Source organism: Notolabrus celidotus, chromosome 18, assembly GCF_009762535.1.
Source record: "Notolabrus celidotus isolate fNotCel1 chromosome 18, fNotCel1.pri, whole genome shotgun sequence".
Lineage (NCBI taxonomy): Eukaryota > Metazoa > Chordata > Actinopteri > Labriformes > Labridae > Notolabrus > Notolabrus celidotus.
This window is the reverse complement of record NC_048289.1, coordinates 26,464,868-26,487,980: the sequence shown is the minus strand read 5'-3', so window position 1 is coordinate 26,487,980 and position 23,113 is coordinate 26,464,868. Positions and strand designations below refer to the sequence as shown.

The 23,113-nt window shown below is 41.4% G+C and overlaps 3 protein-coding genes and 1 non-coding gene across 6 annotated transcripts in view; 3 read left to right on the top strand and 1 right to left on the bottom strand.

Annotated features, from left to right (window-relative positions):
* ppp1r9bb (protein phosphatase 1, regulatory subunit 9Bb) overlaps positions 1-3,802 on the top strand; it is a 36,532-nt gene extending 32,730 nt beyond the window's left edge. For both annotated transcript variants that reach the window (XM_034707336.1, XM_034707337.1), the window contains exon 11: positions 2,336-3,802. In XM_034707336.1, coding sequence (XP_034563227.1) covers positions 2,336-2,386 — 51 coding nt within the window. In that variant the 3' untranslated portion in view covers positions 2,387-3,802. The remainder of the gene's footprint in view (positions 1-2,335) is intronic.
* Positions 3,800-10,693, bottom strand: LOC117829706 (histone-lysine N-methyltransferase PRDM9-like). 2 transcript variants are annotated; one of them, XM_034707335.1, is made up of 7 exons: positions 10,572-10,693; positions 10,253-10,371; positions 10,084-10,176; positions 8,573-8,850; positions 8,369-8,436; positions 6,270-6,460; positions 3,800-6,174 (listed from the first exon to the last, which is right to left on the bottom strand). In XM_034707335.1, the coding sequence occupies exons 2-7, from the start codon at positions 10,347-10,349 to the stop codon at positions 4,148-4,150; spliced, it is 2,754 nt and encodes a 917-aa protein (XP_034563226.1). In that variant the 5' UTR covers positions 10,350-10,371; positions 10,572-10,693; the 3' UTR covers positions 3,800-4,147. The 2 variants fall into 2 exon arrangements, with proteins under 2 accessions (XP_034563226.1, XP_034563224.1); XM_034707333.1 differs by having other exon boundaries at positions 10,253-10,358.
* A 980-nt stretch (positions 10,694-11,673) lies between these two features.
* Positions 11,674-11,744, top strand: trnag-ccc. The gene has a single exon. It is a non-coding gene; the product is annotated as a tRNA-Gly (tRNA).
* A 1,094-nt stretch (positions 11,745-12,838) lies between these two features.
* Positions 12,839-20,435, top strand: fbxw10 (F-box and WD repeat domain containing 10). The gene is made up of 12 exons (XM_034708824.1): positions 12,839-13,419; positions 14,077-14,238; positions 14,653-14,783; positions 14,857-14,964; positions 15,043-15,149; positions 15,235-15,438; positions 16,174-16,295; positions 17,740-17,894; positions 17,995-18,137; positions 18,959-19,117; positions 19,201-19,421; positions 19,497-20,435. The coding sequence occupies exons 1-12, from the start codon at positions 12,906-12,908 to the stop codon at positions 20,108-20,110; spliced, it is 2,640 nt and encodes an 879-aa protein (XP_034564715.1). The 5' UTR covers positions 12,839-12,905; the 3' UTR covers positions 20,111-20,435.
* The last annotated feature ends 2,678 nt before the right edge of the window (positions 20,436-23,113 follow it).

Sequence of the window (23,113 nt, the reverse complement as noted above, 5' to 3'; positions counted from 1 at the left end):
ATAAATGGTTGAAGTCCCTAGAGATCAGGAAGAGGGCACTCTGGTGGTCTGTCTGGAGTCTGGCTATGGCAGCGTGGAGAACGTTGGATGCCGTAGTCGGGTTGGGATGTAAACAGCTACCAGTATGACATGTGAGATCTCCCTGTGCAGATAATATGGTTGGACAATCAGGAAGCCGTCAATGGAGACGTTGTGGTCGGGAATATCCTGATACAGCCACGTTTTCCGTGAAGCACACCATGCTACATTCCTGAAACTCCGCCTGACTCCTGGCTAGTCCTGTTAGCTCGTCCATCTTATTAGCCAGAGATCTTGCCCATGATGAGAGAGGATAGACACGGCTTCTACCTCCTCTCCATACATTTTTTTTTGTATTGAATCACTGTTTTAGTAATCAGTTTGGTGTCTGTTGAGATTCTGAAAGTCAAAATCGACCTCAGAATACTTTCCAAACTTTCCAAACACTCCCAGTTCGGTCAGTGATCGTCGAGCGTGAGTTGCCGACCATTAAAGTCTGCACTCTCCTCTGAGTACGTTTATCTCTGCATGACCAGAGGACAATGTTCTGTTGGAGAATCAATCACCTCGCTCTAAACCAGAAGAGACGACACGCTGAGCAGAACTCACTCTTTGGTGAAGTTAATCCGTGCCACGCTGCAATCTCTTTGTCTCAGCTCTGCCTTCAGCCATGAATTAAATCCTGCTGGAATAATCTTAAAGCAAGACTTTGCACCAATTTTACTTCATGAATTTGTGTTTTATGTGTCAAAAGAAGAAACTGGAACTTAAATTCAGACTATGAAGTATCAGTTTGAAGAGTTGGACGGTAGTTGTGCAGCTTCTTCATTCAGCATGGTCACCTTAAATCCAACATTCTCTACTTAACATGATTTTAACTCTGTGATGATCGTTTTGTCTCATGAGAACAACTCACTTCAAACGAGCCACACTGACTTTTGTGATCTTTGCACACCTCAAAGTATGTTTGAGTGAAGCGGAGGCTCTGAACCTCAAGGCCTATATTCAGTCAGCATGTTGTATTAAAAGCTGACCTGACTCTGCAGCATGCATCCAAAATATCTCGATAGAAAGCGATCAATCTGAGAAGGCTTCACACTTATTTAAGTATCAAAGACATTATCTCTCAGGGGTTAATGTTGATCTGTATCATTTTAGAAAGTTTAGTGTTTTACTTATGGACTCAGACTTTTGGATCTTTCTGCATATATTCCCACAGTGTTAAAGTTTATATTATATTCTGAATCAATTGTGCTAAGAAACTGTCTGTTTTGAAGAGGGGCAGGCTCACAGGCAGACTGTGCACGCTCCTGCAGCAGCTGTTTGTCTTCAGCTGTTGAGTTTAACTTCACAAGATGATCCACATTCTTCATTTGAATGCAGGCAGCTGGCTAATCTTCAAATATCACCCTGGATGTTGTTTTAACCTACAGATAGATTAACCATTGCCTGTAGTTATGACTTCTTTCTCAAAAAACTCTGACTTTATTGCCCCAAGATTAGATTTTTTTCTCATTAATTTTAGTCCTTATTGCCCTGTCACACCTAGACGATTTAGCCAGCGTATGCCAGCGTATTAAAAATTTGTTGAATATGCTGGTGTACGTCGCATAAGTTATATGTAAGTTTTGTATAAGTTAAGAGCACACTGAAGCACACTGAAGCACGTTGAAGCACGCTGGCATACGTTGTAGAACAGCGAGTAATTCAAAACATTTTATGCACAAAAAATGTCGACGTATGCAGGGCATGGATCATACGTCCAGCCTACTCCTGCCATAAGTTGTAGGTAAGTTATAGTTGACACATGTTCACACACGTAGAGCTGTGTGTCTGCATGTGTGTGAGTGTGAGAAGCCTTGAAGCCCTCTCTCAGTGTCAAACAGCAGAGCCTCTGAAACAGAAGCTGAAGCCAGTATGTCAGAGTCTGGTGGTGTTCAACGATAAAGCTGCTGTTGTTGAATTAAAGGAAGTTCAAAATGTTATGTTTTTGAAAGCACAGTCAATAAGTGGAACTTCTTGTAAAGACCAGAGGCTGTGTTCTTGCTGGTTTCACTCCTCTGACACTCCTCATTTTGTAGGAATTGGCAACTCAGAGAACATTTTTGCCACAGAGTCAACAGGCAGAGGTGAAATGTGCCAGAGCTTCTCTCTGCGGACTGATTTAACATGAAGTGTGATCAGGTTGTCCTTAGCGTTGCTCCTGTTGGGAATTGATCCCAACTGTTTTGGGGTTTTGACCAAACAGAATCAAGTATTTACCACAGGGTGAAACAGCATGATTTAAACTTACACTATTCTCTTCTCCTTCTTCCAGGTGGCCGATCTAGAGTGCAGGGTGGAGGAGCTGAAATCTGAGCCTCTATAAAAGCCTTTTCTCATCACTTATCATGAGAAGCAGAACCTCACCAGAAGAAAGTGTTATTGTACTGACATTGACCTGCAGGGTATTTCTGGGTCTGTGGTCACTCACCCTCCTTTGTGCCCTGAGGCGTTGTGTTTAAGCCTCTTAACCCCCTTTTAACCAAGTTTTTCTTTTAACATTCACGGGGACACGTGAACATCGGTTCTTCTCATCACAAAGACAGACTCTGTGGAGCTCTAGATGTGTACTATTCCTTTTTTCATTTCCAGTATTTAACCCCTTCATTTGTCGTTTTTGTGACAGACCAGGCTGTTGCTTTTATTTGCCAAAAAACAGATTTCCTTTTTTCTTTCTCTCTTTCTTTCGCCTAGTTTTGTGACCTTTTATTTTTGAGTGTGTACAGATGTGATACTGTGTGGTTTAACAATCAGCTGGTTTGTAAAAAATTTTAATATGTGTATAACATTTAACATAATATAAACTAATGAGATTGAGGGGTTGTTGTATATTTTACGTGATGAAGACGTGTAAATTGGGACGGAGATTGCACTGAAGAAGACGTCGACGAGATGCTTCGCCGGGATGGAGGAAGAGAACGGGAAACGTGTGTGACTTGTCTTAGAATTTGTACAAACAGTAACCCAACCTTCGTAGGGGTCTTGTCACTTAACCTTGAGAACCACCTGCTGCCTACCTTTCAGAAGTGTTTGTGTGTTTTTTTACACATTAAGACTCATTCATGAGCATCCAATCCTCTGGTTTCAACCCCTCGTTCCTCTCTACAGGAAGGACCACACAGAAACAAGCCTCCAGAACTGCTGTGCCACAGACAAAAACGGATCTTTTTCCCCTTAAAAATGGATGTTGTCGAGGATTTGTGTAACTGGTATTAGTTAGGACTACTGATATAAGAAACATGACTGGGACTGGGACGTTAAAGGAGACTACCAGCAGCAGAGTCACTGGTTTTAAACGCTCGTGTCTCTAACCAGCAGCTGCACTTGACACCGCTGTGTGTAGCACATGGAAAACACTGCCAGGTTTATTATACCTGTTTCAATTTCCGCACAGTTTGAAATGAAATTGAGTCTACTTGTGTCAACTGTAATACCGGTATGTTTGTATAGTTCAGGTTAAGACTGAAATATTTTAATTTTACTTAATATTTATAATATAGTCAAGGTGGAACTATGAGCTAACAAGGACAAAAACTGACAAAAGCAATGCAAACAGTAACGTGTTATAGACAGTTATACTGTGTCATGTATAAAAGAAGTAGATCTGGATAATTACAAAAATAAGATTAATGAATTGAAAATAAAAAAACAGGCATGGTTATGAGTATTTTCATAATATTAAGGCTTGTACAGTGCACATGCTTTGCATTGTATGTTTTGTGGAATAAATGGTCAACAGTGATGAACATGTGGGGTGGTTTTATTTCAAACTTTATATTTTCATGTTGACATCGTGAGACAATAAGGAACCAAGTTAGCTTGGTTGGGGACAAGAGAGGTCTGCCAGCTCACTGTCAACACTCTGGCAGATGTGTCTGGTCCCAATCTCAGTGGATCCTATCTGCTGTTTGTGAAGGCCAGGCTCATAACTTAATTCTTTACATAAAAACTAAATATCTTCAGTCGGAATTGATCTTTAAGCACATACGTTAAAATACTTCAAAGAACAGGACATTCAGGAGTTCTCCACAGCTCTTAAATCTGACTCTTTAGTGCAATTCATCATTTCACCCGCCCTTCAACGTCCCTACAGGTGCATCTTCTGATGGTGTCTCCTGAGGTGATAGTTCCTCGAGAAGCTTTTCCCACACTGCGTACATTTGAACATCCTCTGTCCCAGGTGGAGCATCTGGTGAGCTTTGAGACTCTGCGGTCGGCTGAAGCTCTTACGGCACTCGGGGCAGCTGTAGGGCCTCACCCCCGTGTGCTTCCTCTCGTGTCTCTTCAGGTCTCCGGACTGCCTGAAGCTCTCCCCGCAGTGCGTGCACAGGTACGGCTTCTCCCCGGTGTGAGTCCTGAGATGCACGTTGAGCTGCCCCGTGTAGGAGAAGCTCTTGGTGCAGTGCGGGCAGCTGTACGGCTTCTCGCCCGTGTGGACGCGCTGATGCTGCTTGAGCCCGTAGTGGTTCGTGAAGCCCTTCCCGCAGTCCGTGCACAGGTAGAGCACCTTCACCTGCTGGAAGCACGCGTGAGCTTTCAAAGCTTTACCGCTCGGGAAGCTCTCCCCGCAGTGAGGGCACTCACATTCTTTGTCCTCCTCTTCCTCCTCCTCCAGCTCGTCCACCAGGCTCTCTGAGTCCTGGAGCGTCAGGTACTCCACGGGGTGGTGCCTCTTGATGTGTTTGATGAGGTAGCTCTTCAACGTGAAGGAGAACTGGCAGAAGGAGCAGGGGAAGAGCTGCGACGTGCAGTGATACTTCTTACACGTGTTGTTCTTCTGATGCTGCTTCAGGTTAGCAGACGTAGTGAAGACTTTCCCGCAGCGCTCGCAGTTGAATGTTTTAGAGTTCACATGCGCCGTCTGCTCGTGTCTCTTCAGGAAGCTTGACTTCATGAAGGTCGCCCCACACTGACCGCACTTGTGCTGCCTCAAAGCACATGTGTGAGCTTTAAGATCCTCTTGGTTTCCGTACGTTCTTTTGCAGCGATTACAGCTGAACCATTTGTACTTTGTTAACTTCCCGTTCTTTGCAGGAGGTTCCTCTGTTTCGGGGGAGCCGCTCTCAGCCTGTACAGAGCTGTTTTTCAGCTTTTTGCAGTTTGCTGCCCTTCGTTTTGGAGCGATAAGCTTAGTTATGGCGGACACTTTAGATCTTGCACCAAGTCTCTGAGGCCTCTGTGATGGAAGCGTTTGGATCGACTCATTTGCGGCTGATTTAGGTGGACTGAAGTCTGGATCCAGCCTCTGCTCATCCTCCTGATTCCCTGCTGTTGCCTCCTCTGAGTGACTCTCATGATTGTGCTGCAGGAGACTCTCTGCTGAGGGAAACGTAAGCGAACACTCAGCACAGCCAAAGGGTGTCTCCGTAGCTTCTTCTGGGTCCTGATTTATTTTCTGCCCTCCCTTGTTTGGCGTTTGGTGACGCCGCAGATGTCTGTTCAAATCGCTGTACTGGCCGAAGCACTTCTGACACACGGTGCAGACATACGGACGCAGCCCTTTGTGCACGGTCAGCTTGTGCTTCCTCAGGTAAGCATCACTTGTGAAGCCTTTACCGCAGTCTGAACAAATAGATTGGGGTGTTTCTGCTTCTCTTGTTGAAGTATTTTCTTCTACACCTGTTATATCTACCTCCTTTGCTTCCTCAGGTGGATCTGCAGGGTTTAAATGTTCTGACCTTGAGCTCTCTTCTCTCTCGTTCTGATCTGCAGCAGCATCTGTCTCCTTAAACATAACCTGCTTTCTGTGAATTAACTGGTGTCGGATTAATCCGGACGCCTGGCTGAAGCTCCTCCTGCAGTGTGGGCAGCAGTACGGACGCTTATTGGAGTGGACACAGAGCTTGTGCCTCCTCAGGTGAGGCATTTGCTTGAACACCTTCCCGCAATCTCCACATGTATGGGACACGACGGGATCAACAGATAACACCACCAGCGCTTCTTCACAGTCGGCGGTCGAAGCGGGAGTTTCTGGTTCTGTGGCCTCGGCAGCTGGTAGTGTCACGTCCTCTGTGGGCTGCTTGTGGAAGTGTTGAGTGTGTCTCTGGAGGAAAGACTCTGTAGTGAAGGTGAGCTGACAGTGGGAGCAGAGAAGTGCTGCTGCAGTGCAACTCTCTACAATGAAATAGAGGAAAACATGAATAAGTGATGATTACAAACAGAAAAACTACCTTTGTCATGCATTCGTGAAACTGAAGAAGTGAAGGTACCTGTTGCGTTCAGCCTCATCAGCCACATCTGAGTCCACGCTTCACTGAAATGGTCGAGCAGTTTGCTGCTGGGCCACACCATGAGCTCGTCTCCGGGTAGAACGGTGCGACAACAGTGAAACAGGATGCTGCCTTTGTACTGGACCGCAAGCAAGTTGGTCTCGTCTTTATTACGAGCACAGTTCACGTACCTGTGTGGGCACAGAGGGACACAGGGTCAGACTGCAAACTGAAATCTCAGCTACGACATGAAGCACAAGACTCAACCTGAAACATGTTTGCAAGCTGCAACCGTCTACAGATCTGATACAAGTGTGATAAATAATGCAGATAAAGGTATAATCAGAATGCTATCACTGTTTGGCCGTACTCACTTTTTTTTTTTTTAAACTCATATTTTATTTGCTTTTCTTGATGAGGTTACATCAAAATAAACACATTAAACAAACTTTGGTGTCAGTTAACAAACGTCAGTTTAGCCTCCTTTAAAATCGCCCATTCTCTTCAGACTTTCTGATGGGTTATAAAGTCCGTCCATTTTTTCCATTTTTCTTGGCAGGCAGATTGTTGAAGTCTTAAATTGTGCGTAAAGCTCTCCATATCGTGTAGTTTTTCAACAATGTCCAACCAGTTTCTCTGAGTGGGGGGGTCCTCCTTACACCACTTTCTTGTTATAGCTTTCTTTGATGCCAGTAGTAGTATTCCAACCAGGTACCTGTCTTTGCTTTGTAGATTTTCCTGTGTTAAATTTCCCAGATACAGCACTTCACACTTCTTAGGAAGTTCATAACCTATAATTGCTGTCATTCCTTTCCACACTTCATCCCAGTATTCAGTCATTTTCACACATTGCCAAAAAACATGAGCGTGATCAACATCATGCTCACCACACTGTCTCCAGCAAGGCTGTGGGACAGGTCAGAATTTTCCTTTAAATTTGGGTGTGATGAAAAATCTCACAATATCTCTCGGGCTTACTCACTTTCAACCTTCATAAAACATAAATACACACAGAGACAACAGGAGACCTTAAAACTGAAGATTTCATACACACATCACTAATGTACCAGAGGGAGTTTTCATTCTTAAAATGACAATTTTGGGGCACTGTTCGCTTGGTAGTGGTCTAAGCGTGCGTACATATACATATACAGAGGCTATAGTCCTCATCACAGCGGTCGCAGGTTTGATTCCTGGCCTCTACCATTTGCCCCCACTCTCTACTCCCCACATGTTCTGTGTCTCTCCAGCTATCCTATCCATTAAAAGCAAAAATGCACAAAAAAACACAACTTTAAAATTCAACAATTTTCAGTCTCTTTTTAAAATGTACAATCTCTGCTTACACTGCAATGTTGTTTGCTTTGCTACCCCATTAAAGACTGGGAATCTGTACTTGTTCACCACTCTTGCAGTATTGTTACATCCATGGTGGTAGAGCATTATATGTTTCTGTGTAAGCTTCTATTTCGGAGCAGGAGAGATATAATCTCATCACTATCACCTCTCTCGCTTCATCTCCTCTATCCCTCTTTCAAACCCCAACTCAGTCTCAGCAGATGTCCATCCAACATGAGTCTGGTCCTGCTGGAGGTTTCTGCCTGTTAAAGGAAGTTTGTCCTCGTCACTGTAACTTACTAAATGCTGCAAAGTGCTCTGCTCATGGTGGATTAAGATGAGATCAGACTGAGTCTTGTCTGTAAGATGGGACTGGATCGTATCCTGTCTTGATGTTGGGTCTTTGTTAATAATATAACAAACAGAGTACGGTCTAGACCTGCTCTGTTTGTAAAAGCGTCTGAAGATAGCGTTTGTTGTGATTTGATGCTATATAAAAAAGACTGATTGATTGAAATAATGAATCTTGCAGTTAAGGCTGTAAGTTGAGATGTTTCATGGGTAATGTAGGCGCCAAGTTTAGACAAAGAAAGATGGCTGCAAAAGAGAGACAATATCTGGAGTTCTCCTTGGTGGGATACTTTGTTTTAGAGATGTCCATCTTTAGTTTGGATGTGTTACTGAAGGGCAACACTAGATTAAATCAGTAGAGAACTAATTTGAATAACAAACAGTAAAGGTAGCAGAACTTGATATCTTACCTCATCCAGTTTGAGTGTGAATCTCTTGCAGCATCAATGTATTCATACTCCTCTTTCCCTTTATAAATCTGCACAAGAAAAAAGGACGATCTTTGAGAAAAAGATGCAAAAACAACCAGAGAAAAGGTTTCCACAGTGGACAAATGTACGTATACTACAAGTGCAGACATTATGCTGGTTTCAGTTGATCATATCTCTCCTCACCTCCCAGGAGAAGTCACTCTCCACTGCGTTTTCCCTCGTCGTCACCTCCCCCTCATACGGTCCGAAATGCATCCCAGGAGACACTGTGGGTCCGTGGTTTATGACGCCTACGCCTGCCCCCGGAATACTGGATCTACCAATCATGAGGCCATAAGGAATAGTGAGCAGGGCCCTCTGGGGGACTCCCATGCTCGTTGGAAAGTCCAGGATAAAAGATGGGCCGTTAATGTTGGCCGGATCAGTCTGGTCCTGGAAGAGAGGTAGACACTCTTTGCAATCTAGAAAAGGAGAAGAGAGAAGTAGAATTGTTAAACAGATCAGTATGTAGGAGCCATGAATGAGTGATTTAAATGTGTTTTTTGTATCTACTTCTGAGGTTTAGCTTCTTAGGTAATTGTTTTCATATTTTTGTTATTTGTTTATGATAAGGTTTATTGTATTGTCATGTAGATTGGTAAATAGTGGGTCATATGTTCGGGGCAGGGAAATTCTACTCATTTAAGCCACCTGTTTTATTTGGAGTTGGAGAGAGGGGGTGAGCTGGGTCACTGTATTTTTTTGTAGACCGCTATTTTCTTTGATCACTGTGATCACTTTAATCCTCAGTTTTGTGTACGTTATCATGAGTGGATTATCTTTTTTCGTTAATTAAATGTTAAACGTCTTTTTTTGGATCAGAGAGTTTCTTGCTTTAGTGCGTTTAATAGGCCCTACCTCAGCCTCTTAGCAGTCTTTGACTCTTAAGCATAGATAGAATGTACTTTATTAATCCCCAAAGGTGGATATTCAGGTGTCTGTCAGCTCATCTCCCATTGGCTAGAGAGTTATGAAGCCTAATGGCTGCAGGGGTGAATGATTTTCTGTATCTCACAGTCCTGCAACGCAGAGAGATGAGCCGTCCACTGCTGCTGTTTCTCTGGTCCACAAAGAAGTTGTGGAGTGGATGATCTGTGTAATTTAGAATGACCTCTAGCTTCTTCTGTGTGCATCTCTCCACCACAGCCCCCAGTGAGTCCAACCTGGTTCCACAGTGCCAGCTTTTTTCACTAGTTTGTCCAGTCTCCTTGCATCCTTGTGTTTTATACTGCTTCCCCACCAGACTGATAAAACATCTGCAGCATCTTTCTGCAGATGTCTAAGGATCTGAGCCTCATTAAGAAAAAGAGGCAGCTCTTCCCCTTCCTGTAGAGTACATCTGTGTTAAGGGACCAGCCCAACTTGTCACCACCTCAATGTCCACCCCTCGAATGTTAACTAGCTGATGGCAGAGCTTTATAGTCACTCGCTACACAGAATAAAACCTAATATTCCATCGGCAGTAAAGACTGAGTTCAAGAAATTCACTGTGCAGGCAATAATATTGCAATATTGAACATTGTAACAACACATTGCATATCTCCCTGACATTGCACAGGCCTGTTCCCTGCCATGTGTTTCATCTTGTGTCTTGAGTTCATGATCCTAAAGTTTTTCTAGGACACATGGAAAGTAAAAAGAAGTCCCATCCTTACAGAAACCATCATCAGCCTCTGGGTTATCTCCTTGTCCCACAGTTTCCAGTAACCTCTGGATGGGTGTTTCTTCTGGCTCTAAAACTGGAATCACTGCAAGAACAAAAACATAATTCTTAACACACATTTAAGACAAAACTACATCATGTTGTCAGGAAGCTTATCATACCTGCAGGGTTGTTGTTTACAGGGGAAAGACACTCCTCTGTGATCACAACCTCCTCCGTTGTCTCAACCCACTCCACACCGTTGCTCCTGGCCGACATGAGTGCAGTCTGTGAGAGGAGTCGATGGAGACAAATGGACATGAAGATTTAGGACACAGGTTGACACACAGAGCGGTTAAACACAGGCGGATAATGCTAGCATCACAACATAGCTAGCTTAACACCATGTCTGTTACTTTAGCATGAAGACTCAGTAAAACACAGAGTAATGCAATTCAAAAACTGTCTTCTAAAGTCATGACCATAAACTTTTACACCTACAGGATTTAAAAAGATGTTATTCCTCTAAATGTTGGGCTAACTGTGGCATTTAACTGGTTTTAGCTTCAGCATATAAGACTAAAACAAACTGTCTAACACCAGAAACATGTTCCCGGAAGTGAATAAAGAAAACTTTCAGAATAAGAGCCCAAATTTCAAAATAAAACGGGTATCTCTTTAAAAAATTGTCTTTTATTGTAAGTATTTTCATTTGTTATTTTCATAGATTGTATCTTTATTTGTTATTTTTATGAGTCTTATTCTATCTTGATTTTTTGATTTATTATCTAGTTCAAATTTTAGTCACTTTTTTAAAAGTATATACTGTATCAATTGAAATTAATGTAGACAAATTTATAATATTTATTCAGGTCATTTTAAATTTGTATTTATTTTCTTTAACTTATAATGAATTATTCCATTTTTATTTAGTTTAAAGATTACCTCTCAGTATTTTAATACTTCATTCTGTTTTACTTTGCTGTATCTACTTTTAGAGAAGCATCCAAGTGTATTTTACTGGTTTAATCTTTTAGCGCTACTTTGTCTTAGTAATTTATTGTATCTTGGTGAGTTTTAACATCTTATTTTACCCCCTCATGACACGTTTCCTCAGTTTGTTCAGCAACTTCTTCATTATTTGTATTATTGGTTTTTTTTTTTCCTTTTTATTACTATTATTTTTTTTGCATTTATCATGTTCTTAACCTTAAGGATTGTGGGGTGGGTTTGGGGGTCGGGGCTGGTGCTGGGTTTGGGATTGGGGTGGGGAATAGGGGGGGTCTCTTCTTATTTATTTGTATTTTTAATTCATTCTATTTTTATCATGATTTATGTCCAGCACTTTTTGTTACAATCTATGGTTACAATATCATTTTATGAATAACATTACAACTGAATGATGTTGATTCCTGCATACATTACTTTTAACTCATAGACATAGGGCTGAAGAAACAGCTGTAGCATTTTGTCAGATCACCCTTCTGTTTATATTTAGTTTTATCGTTATTTATATTTACGGTATTAATGTTTAACTCAAGAATATAGATTCATTCGTTTTAAAACGTTGATTAATTTGTATTCTCCTTCGAGCTGAACAACGGCGCCGCTGGTGTAGTGGTATCATGCAAGATTCCCATTCTTGCGACCCGGGTTCGATTCCCGGGCGGCGCACGTCTTTTTGCTCCCATTAGTGTATCAGTCATTAATCGACATCTTTCTTCATACGACTCCACATTCTACAAACAAACCTGTCAATACAGGAGCATACATATTTAACACTCAGTGCAAAGACATACGCTTTGGTATAAACCAGTGAAGGAAGGCATTCATTATTATGAAGACCAAACAAGACCTAATGTATTCCTCCAAGGCAAGGCTGTCTTACCTGGAACTACCACTAAACCGCCTCAGAGAGTAATGCCAGCTTGTTTTAATGTCTTACAAGACGATATCATGACAATAAAGGCATCCACTGTTTATATAAAGGGCTTTGGACAAGCAAGACATGCATATTCTAATAATCTGAAAATAAATAGCTCAATACGTCATGTGCTACCTTATAAACTCGGTTAATTATCACGTGGTGTTACTCTTTTTATTTATTTAGTTTGTTTGTTTTTTGTATTATTATTATCCTTTATTTTTTTTACCCTTTGTCCTTTACTTTTTAAATATTTACCTATTTATCTAACTTTATTTCCACTATTATTTATTTTCTTTCTTTCTTTGTCTTTTATTTTACATTATTATTATTATCTATTATTGTTACTGTATATTAACCTTTGTACTTATTTACTTTTTAAAATATTTACCTATTTGTTCTATTGTATTTCCAGTATTATTTATTCTCTTCTTTATTTATTTGTCTTTTATTTCAAATTATTGTCATTTATTTCATTTCATTCATTCACTTATTTTGTTTTCTTATATAAGAAAAACATCACTTGCTTCAATTGTTTGCATTGTGAGTAAAAATTCAAAGAAACAAATCTTTGAACACAAATAAAAAATAAAAATAAACTCGGTTAAGTTGAAATTTCCCAAAACGTTATTGGACAAAGCATCTCTGAGGTTTAATAAGTAATTAATCAATTTATTAATCAATTATTAATTAAATTAATTAATTCTTTATTAGTTTTAGCCAATAAAGGCCTGTTTTTATTATTACTCTGCTACATTGTCTTGAAAGCATCCACTTCCTGCTCTGTTGCCTGGCAACTCCCCCTCTGGAAGTTCTATTAACTGTTCACAGAAACAAACAAACAACCTCAGCTGTGTCTTAGCAACATTAACCCTAACACACAGCTGTAGTAAAGAGCTGAAAGCATCAAAATGAAGTCTGTTAGACTCGGGAGGAGTGTTTCAGCGCGCGAGCTCCACATTACACCTGCCGCAGGTTGTGTCAGTATGTGCGGGATGTGTCCCTCGTGCGCCTTTGCTGCAGACCCCCCGTGCTCCGTTCAGTGTCCATGGGAAGTTTCAGATGACTTCAAGAGGAGGTTCCTCGTGGGGCTTCTGTTAAAGTGCAGGGACATCAACATGCTCGAGAACATCCAGAGAGCGCTGGGTGTCACATCGTGGACTTTATTCACCTACACCAGGTCCAGGAGCCGGACTTCACCTCAGCATCATCCCGGTCCCACTAAAGACAGGGGGCAGCATGGGAGACCGGTGGGCATGGATCTGAATGGGATCTGGAGCTGGTTCAACAGCAGCGCTGAGTGGTTGAAACTGCGCTATCTCTGCAGACTGTTCTCCTTCTGTGACTCTGAGCTGCTTCACGTGGTCTCTAATTTAACCAGTGTGCTTCTAGTCAGAGAGCAGAGAGGAGTTCTGCTACCTAATGGTAAAAAGACAACATAAAAAGGTCACAACTAGACATATGTGATGCCTTTTGTTAAGAAGTTTTTTTAAAAATCCTCTTTTTTTTTACAGTATTACTTTTAATAAATATTATTATTATTTATTTATTTATTGTGCTTATTTTATTTACTTTATTTATTGTATCTCCTTTATTTATTTATTGTATTCACTTTATTTTTTTAATCACTTCCTTTATTTATTGTATTTACTTTATTTATTTATTTTTTATTCACTCTACTTATTTATTTATTTTATTAACTTAATGTATTTATTTTATTAAGTTAGTGTATTTATTGTTTTTACTCTATTTATTTATTGTATACAATGTATTTATTTATTTATTTATTTACTTTATTTATTTATTGTATACATTGTAAATATTTTATTAACTATATTTAATTTATTTTTAAAAATGTATTATACATTTTTAATTTAAATGTTATATCGTGCAATCTCCCTCAGCGCTGAGTTAAACTGCAGTACCCACTGGCTACCACTAGTGGCCAGTAAAGAGCGCAATAACAGTTGCAGAAATGAGTCCTAAAGATTTCTCCCTATTATGAACTTTTATGAAATGAGACCATTTCCCATTGGAAGAGACATTTTTAAATTAATCATGAATAATGTTTTTTCTTCTTAGTGAGCAGCAAAAATAAAAAACAGCATCATACGGATGCAGATGAAGACTCAGAGGACCCTGCTCTTATGGTGGTTCCTGGATCCTTTAGGTCTGTATCTGGAGTCAGCCGATACAGGGACTTCATAGGCTGCCTACATGTGGATCTGGCCAAGAGGATATTAGGTAAGTCAACATAAAGACACCAGTTTTAAGTTCAATGCAAGTCATTTTGTGAGTCATTACAAACATTTGTTGTATTTTTTCATATATTAGTCAGTGTCTTTATGCAACATAAATCATAACCCCTTGTTAAATCTGTAGTGAGTATTGACTTCTCCTTTAACTGATAGCATAAAGACAGCCAAACAACCGATTAACTGTCTGCAGGTTGAATAGATACAGTATGTTACTTTAAGGCAGGATGTGACATCTAAAAGGTGTGCTGGCATTATAAAGCATTGAGACAAAGTGGCAGGATGACATTTACAAAGAGTATTGATTACATATTTTCATGCCAGGATATTTTCATTTGTTATTACGTTGAGTAATGTTTCAAATTTGCATGCATTACACTGTGAGTGTGTCCTTCTCTTCCAGGTCTGTTGGACGAACACACTCTGAGACTTTGCCAGAAGGTTTGTCGATACTGGCAGCACCTCGCTCAGGAAACCATGGAGGAATTCAAGTTAGCCAGGAAGTTTCAGGATAAAACGAAGGCCATGATGGAGGTGGGGCATTTCTTGTGTGCAAAGTTGGTACAAATAGTGATGGCGTCTTTACAAAGGTGTTTTTCTTTTGTAGAGGGGTGAAGGTAATAACATGGTGAGCCCTACTTATGCCAAAGTTATTGACGTGCCTGTTCCTGCGAAGGATGATGAAGAACAAGATATTCAACCCCATGCCCGAAAGGTCAGAGAATCAAAACCCTCATAACAGTCTACAGTTTTCTGCAGCACAGCTTTTGACTCATTATCTTTCCTTTGACAGCTTAAGCCTTTTGCAGCTGCATACGCCAAAATCAAAACCAAGACGGTGCAAATGGAAGAGCGAAATGTTTACTGTGGTGCATATTACACCTCCGTCCTGCTTGACAAGTAAGCATCTTTAATTTCCTCATTTGATGCATCTGCAGCCCTGCACTTTAGAATACGAACACGTCTGATTGTTGTTATTCTACAGAGTAGACCCTCATCGTGTGGTGGACTACAGAGGCAGGACTTTAATGGCCACGGGCTCAAAGGACCGGGTGGTGAATCTGCTTTACGTGGCGTCACAAACTAAAACCTTGTCGGTGCTGAAGGGCCACATCGGCAGCATCAAAGTGGTGTTTCTCTGTGAGGACCGAGACCTGCTGATAACTGCCAGCTGTGACTCAAGCATCAGGTGAGGAGGAGGAGGAGGAGGAGGAGGAGGAGGAAGAAGAAGGTGCAGGTGCATCATTACCAGAGATGATGTGATATATTTATATCCTTCAGGATACAGATTCCAATACCTAGATTTGAGCATGTGCAGATGCTCCACAACCCTTACAGACCAGCTGGATTAAATAACAAGATATACACATTGTATTGTTATATGTGGTTGTTTATCATGTTCTTTACCACTTTCAACAACAACAGGATACAATAACAGTCATTGTTTGTCCTTGAGGCCTGTTGCTAATGCTTGTGTCCATGCTCCAGTGCTCTATTTTGTGGTTTTAATGCCTTTAATATCTTACCTTTGAATTTTAAATGGAAAACACTGATTGCTGACATTTTGGCTAACTTTACAACCTTGGCTAAGCTTTGAACTTCTTTGTTAGTCATCTTCAAATAATGATTTTCTTGATATTTGATCTTTTTGTCGCTCTGAAACAAGAGCAGCTTTGATTTAAAATAAGGCTACAGTTTTGGAAAAGAACAAAGAAGCTGATGTGTCTTGTGGCTCATAAATCATGCATTTGAAGAGGCGTCTCTGATACTGATATTAAACAAGTTCAACCATAATACAAAGTTAAAGTTGTGGTTGTGAGTTTTCATGATTGACAGTACCGAGAATACAGGTGATATCTTCCTCCTCATGACTCAGCAGATTTGATTGTGTGGGTGTTATTGTGTTGTTTGATCTCACCTGCAGGTGCTGGAATCTGAAGACTGACGCCTGTGAGATGATGCTGTACGGTCACACTGGAGCTGTGAACTGTCTGGATGTTCATGCTCATAAGCTGGTTTCTGGAGCCAGAGACTGTCTGGTTAAAGGTAGGATGTCTTCAGAACCTGTTTAAATATTAATATTCAACACACCTTCTACCACTTGTTACTGTTACACCTGTAAAACTACACAAATGTGACCACAAGAAACCAGAAACATGTACTAAATCTGCATCTTTGTGTTTTAATAAAGGTCTGATGGTATTAGTTTGTTAAACCTATTTTACTTTAAAGCTCCTGTGTGGAATTTTAAGCAGGATATAAAAGACTGAAATGAATGTCTTCCTCATGTTGTTTATAAGTCCATGTCTTGTGTTGTATTTCGTATGTGTGTGTCTTTTCTCTTGTGTATCTTTGTGAGGTCTTTGTGTTTCCTGTTTTATTTTGTAGTTTTGATCCCCGTGTGTCTGGTTTAGTTTTACTTGCTGCCCTTTGTCTGTTTCCCTCCTTCTTGACTACCTACCTATGGCTCAATCTCAGTGTCAACACTCACTCACTTTGAGGCGTGTTCCCGCTAAGTCCATGAGGGCAAATCTTCAAGTGTGAAAGGGATCTCTCTCAGACTTTCTGAGCCCTTCAGGCTCCCTTTCCATAAGTGGGCATTTTGCAGACTTAGCATAAGGGAATTTCCCATAGTTCATAGCATCATGACATGAAACACAGGATTCCTAGGGAAAGCCCTTGAGCATGGAAGGGTAAATGAACACCATAACATGAAATATGAAAAAGAGAGATGATAAACAAGAAGGATGGAACGTGCCTCCAATGTTGGAGTTGCAAAAATGTTTGCCTGTAAGTATAAATGTAGAAAACAACCTTAATCAGCCAAAATGTATTTATCTTCAGACATATGTCTTTATATGTGTATGAACAGTATCATTTTTATATTTGTAGTTATATGTTTATATATTTTAAATTTAGTGGTTAAGCAGGCTGTACAGTGAAAGCCTGGATCACAATCAGTCGGTCACTTAATAGCCTTGAATTTGAGGAAAGTGAAAATGATGCAATAAAAAGTCCTAACACCGCTAAGGTGAGCTTCATGATTTCATGCAGGTTACGTGAGAAGTCGCAAAGTGCTGTCCCATTCCAACTTCTACAGTTTTGAGCTGTTACAGCCTCCTTCCCCTTAAACACTTTACAGGTGACATCAATTAAGTCAAGAAGGGCTCAGGACTCAGGGCTTAGGGAGGACTTGAGATTGGGCCTGCGTCTGATTACCTTTTGTGTACGATGTCTCCTGTGTTCCACATGTCTTCCTGCTTCCAAAGTTCCTTGTGATTCCTTCTCGTGCTCCCTTCGTGTTTTCTGTTCAACCTTTGCTTTCTTGGACTGTTTCATTAAGGTTTTTGTTTCTTCTTTTGCAATGTATGTTCTTTTGAAACCCTCTTATTCTATACATGGGTCTTCCTCCATTTTTACTAAATGTGATCTCTGACATCATAACTTTTTTCTTATATGTAAAAGTTTCATGTTTTTCCCATGCTGCCAGTTTGGAGTCTACAGACAGGGAAGCACCTTGATGATTTAAACTTCAAGCACTCAAGTCCTGTCCAGTGTGTGAAGATCACCAAAACAAGAGTGTACAGCAGCTGTAACCGAGGATTTATCAAAATATGGGACGTGGAGAACGGCGCACTGCTCAGGGTGAGAGTCGAGACTCTGTTGAGACAAATCAACGTCCTTTATTGATAAATATAACTTTACATATGAACTGTTAAATGTCTTTCTAACCACTTTCTCACAGATGATCAATGCGCACAAAAGCGCAGTGAAGTGTCTGTTCCTGGACGAGTGGCACCTCTTATCCGGGGACTGTAACGGTCAGGTCATGGCCTGGAGCGTCAGCTGTGACGTTCAAGACTCTCTAATGACATTCAACCACCCAAAGTGAGCTGGAAACACATGGAGGTCTTAGAAACAGCCTTGTTATACCCAGTGGCACCATATAGGGGGAAAAAGTTAGGATGATAATTCTAAGGGCCCATGACTGCCCGAAAATAATAATTGAAATAAAAAAATAAAAAATCATAATTAATATTTTATTCAGAATAAGGTTATTTAAACAAACGGTGCCATTGTCTTCATAAAATGTATATCAAAGATCTCTACTTTATTTGGGCAAGTTCATATTGCTTGATATTGATATTGTCAATTAGCATTATTGAAGGAGGTCTGTGGGAATCTCTTTTTTCTCTCTCTATCTGTACTATTTCAAAAGCCTATAAAAACAAAGCTATAGCTAAGCTACATAAGCTACAGTCTATAGTCTGTTTTGGATGATGGCAGTTGGTGGCATGCAGCTCAAATAATACCTTCAAATCAGATATGTTGATGCTTACTGAATTTTAGGCGGTCCCACAAGGGGCAATTTGTTTAAGTAGCTTTAACCTCTTAATAATTGTTATTAATAAACTTGATCAGATAAACTTGAACACAATAAAGTATCAAATCTAGCGTTGCTGATACAGAACAGCATTATAGATCCATTATTCTGCATGATTCAGTGCTGCTCTTTTCTGTTGTGCATTCATTTTTAAAGAATGTTGTAACTTTGATTATGATTTTATTATAAATGGTATATTACAAGAGTACTATAAATTTATGGGGCCCAATGTGATATTTTTTCATGGGGCCCAAAATCCCTGGCGGGGCCCCTGGTTATACCCTTCTAAATGTAAATATTGTATTAAATGCTGTCTTTCCTGCAGGGAGGTGAAATCTCTGACTCTTGTGTACCTCCGTGTCATCACCGGCTGTGCGGACGGAAGGATTCGAGTGTTTAATTTCCTCACCGGAGATTGTCTGAGAGAGATCAAGGCAGAAGCTGAGGAAGGATGCATCCTGTCCTTGCACTTCCATGACAACAGGTTGAATCTCACGAGCATCATTTTTATTCGAGTGTCATTTGTTGATTCTCTCTCTCATTCTTTGTTTTTCCTCCCTCTTTTAGTATTTTAGTGAACGCAAAATCCAGTGTGAAGCGCTACCAGTTTGCCAAAGTGTTCTGGGATTACACAGAGACCACAGGGAGAGGAAGAGATTATGTAGTGACTCAGGATCTCAGCACAAAGGTGGCTCCACCTGGTTTAATGAAGCATGACTGCAACAACAAACCAAAGAGATCTGAGATGCTTCAACACAACAGCTTCCCATCTTTACGAGGAGCACAAGGTAAGCTAACTGGACTTAAAACAGAAGTAATGTGTTTTCAGATCAGCTGCTGTGAATGAACTTTCCCTTCATTAGGCAGAGAGCGCTGTAAGAGTGCTGAGTCGGTGCTGCTGAGCGAGAAGGCAGCAAGTGAAAGGATCAAGAAGAGAGGCCTTCATCATCCTCTGACACGGGACTCCATCCTCCTCAGGGTCAGCGCAATGCAGCGAGCTCGGTTCAAGGATGAAGTCAGCATCAACATGGAGTGCAACGCCAGGCTGCGGGACTCCTGGGGTCCTCACACATCCGATACTCAGATTAACCCAACAAAGCCGACACAGGACGCTGATCACAGGAGGCCAAAGACCTGTGTTCCCGTTCTAAGACCGGCTGTCAGTCCAAGTATGAAAAACACAATGCGAGGCAGAGCTCAGTGTCACAGTGCCGACACATGCAGACCCAACAGGAGAGTTAGTGGATTCATCGCAGAGAGGCCACGAGCTCTTGTGACAAGATCGCTACCTAATCCAGAGCGCTCTGTGAAAACCAGCACCAGCTTACCCAGGATCAGTCCTGTGAGTCCAGTGAGGGAGCGGGGAGGATTCAGGCTGATCACAGAGAGCCAGATGGAGAAATGTGAACACTCCAAGAGGGAAGTCACACTCAGACGGGAGCAAAACCTGACCAGGAAAGGAGAGAAAACACTGTGAGGAGAGAGAGAGAGAGATAATATGTGTTACACTGGCATAATCACACCACGTTTTCTTTCCATCTCTGTCCAAAGCGCCTTCTTTTCAAACTGTTGTTTTATTAAAGGTCCACTAGGGGTCAGTATTGTATCAAATGATTGTTTAGACCAGGACCCAGAGTTAATATGCAGAAGGCAGCATGGCTTAAAGTTTTTATCCTTTTTACTTTTTAAAAACTGTTACCATGCAGTTTAGGGAAGATTTTTTTCTTCTGTAACTAAATGAACTTGAGTTTCCACTTTGATATTCTGAATTTATTCAAATAAAGTGAGAAGCTTGTAGTTTTTCTGCAGTGTCCTCAACTCATTCAGGGAGCTGTTTAAACCACGAGGCAGGGAGGCCCTTAATCTGGCACTTGACATGAGGTACAAACGTCTTACGTGAGGCCCTTTGAATCACCTTGTTTATGAATTATGACATTAAGAAAGAATTCCCTGGTCTTGTCTTCAGCAGTAGGGCTCTACTTTCTGGGGTTCCCAAACTTTTCAGCCCGTGATCCCCAAAGTATAGGTGCCAAAGACTTGCGACCCCCACTGTCCCTCAAAGTGATTAAAAGTTGCTTCATACTTCTTTTAGCTGGTCTGCATAAAATCAGCCTGCATGCACTTTGCTGTGTTTCCTGTGCTGTTATGAATTAACCTGCTGCTACTGATGCTTTTGTTAATTCACTTTTAACTAACTCTAACTTCAGGAGTCAATAATGAAAAGCAGAAAATGAAAGAAAAAAGACTTCAAATGTAACTACTATTTTTGTGGATATTGTTTTTCATTAAGAAAATATGCAATTTTACGTAACATAAAAAAAACACATATTCTGGAAGACATCTCGAGACCCACCATTAAGGCTGGTTTATACTTCTGCATCGCCCCTACGCAGCAGGGGCTGACGTGGCTATGAGCACCAAATACTTGTGCATCGATGTGTCCGTGTCGTGCAGCAATTCTCCTCTGAAACACTTGAGGTCAGTGTGGTCTCTCTGATAGCCGGTCGCCTGCTTCCGGTCCCGCTACGATCTCTGTTTACTTTTCCACAGCGATTCAGAGCGTGTTATGCTAATCTACAGCTGATACATGTTGCTGTTTATCATACAGACATGATTACATGAAGAATAGAGAGGAGGAGATGAAATACACGGCCGATGTCAGCCAATGAGCGGGGATTCCAGAAGTGCTGTAAATGTGGGAAATACAATGACGCCGAGCGGACCAATCACAGGGCTTGCGGTCCGCGTCGGCTCTACGCATAGTTACATTTTGGAGGAGGTGAACGTAAGCTACGTGCTTAGGCCTCTGTGTAAGGACGGGAGCTACACGGACCCCCGGCTTCGATGCTGAAGTGTAAATCAGCCTTTAGTGTCTCGAGAACCTCCAGGGGGTCCAGACCCCAACTTTGGGAACCCATGACTTAAAGCATCTTAAAGATACATTTAGGAATAAAATTTGATGCTAGGACCACATGGGAGAGAAAGGGGGCTGTCAAAACTCGAGTACCTAGTCATAGGTGACAATAATCCCTGTTTCAGTTTTTCTCACTTGCAAATTTTCCTTCCGTTGATATTATCAGACAGTAGAAAACCATCCACCAATCAAGCAGCCACAGATCTTTTTGCATCTTCAAGCTGTGTGCAGTACTTCAAACACACTGAGTGAAGTCATCAGAGGAGTGAGAGGAGTAGTGAGACCTTTCACCCGGCCACCTGCCCTCTTACCCCGCTGCCTCCAGGGCATGATTAGGGGCGAGGAGGTTGAAGATCAGGGAGAAGGTCCTCTGCTTTGACAGCGGCAGCACAACAGCTGGGCACATGTGAATAACAAAAGGTTTATGAGGAGATGAGGAGGAAAGCTGACTGCTTTAGATGGCCCACTTCACAGAGTCTTCTCTTTCAGGGGAGTGCTGCTGCTAATTAATTTGATCTGCAGAAAACTGAAGAATAATGGAGTCCCCCCGCCTTTTTTCTTCTGTGGTAGTGTGACGTAAGGAGACAATGGAATCCCCTTCTGACACCCCGAGCTGGGCTTAGCTTTGTCATGCAGCACAGCTCCCCCTTTGTTGCGTCAGGTACAGAGTCTCTTGTCCAGAGCTGCAGGGGGGATAATGAGCGTGAAATCAAAGCAAAGTTAGAAAAGAGAAAGTCTTCATGGAGGAATGCTCTGAGACCTTCTGCTCCCTTTAGCCGGCCCAAAGGGTCGGCGGGGAAGAGGAGGGTATACAGGTTTATTTATGCTTGAAAGACATGACCGTTCACCCTCTGGAAGGTGAAAAGAAGGCGAAGAAGTCGATTCAGTTTAACTCGGCTCACCTCTGCTCTGCGTGGATCTCCATCTCCAAAGGCGGATATTTGCATCATACTTCATTTGTCAAATTAATTTCTCAGTTTTTGTCATGCTGTGTCACTTCCAGGTTTGAGCTCTTCACCCGTCATGGTATGGAACATGATTAACCAAATCACGGCCGGCATTATTTTTGGTATTTGCATGTCACTCAGACGAGCGGCTGACTTGCCCTGGAGCTGTCCAGATATCACACCGTCACAGGTCTAACGAGACAGGCATCAGATGCAGAGAGGTCTATGAATATGCAAAACAGAGCTGTCTCAGGGGGAACTGACTTATGATAAGAAATGAGGCAGAATGTGGAAAAAACACTCAGGACATTGTTCTGACGGTGCACCCAAGACTGCAGGAGAACTGAAGCTTAAACACCATTGTGAAAGAACTAGAGGCGTCTCACTACTATTTCCCTCCTGATAATGATTCAATACGGCTTTTGGGATTTGTACATTATACATAATGTCCATTATAATAACTTGGACAAAGTTTATGACCTTATTTGGAGGAGGAGTTAGCAAACAGTAAGTTACCAAAGCCTCACAGTGTCTGCTTAGCTTAATGAGCTTGTTATTAACTTGTATTTCTCAGAGAATGATCACTTATTTGAGCTCAAAGCCGACGAAAATTGTTCAT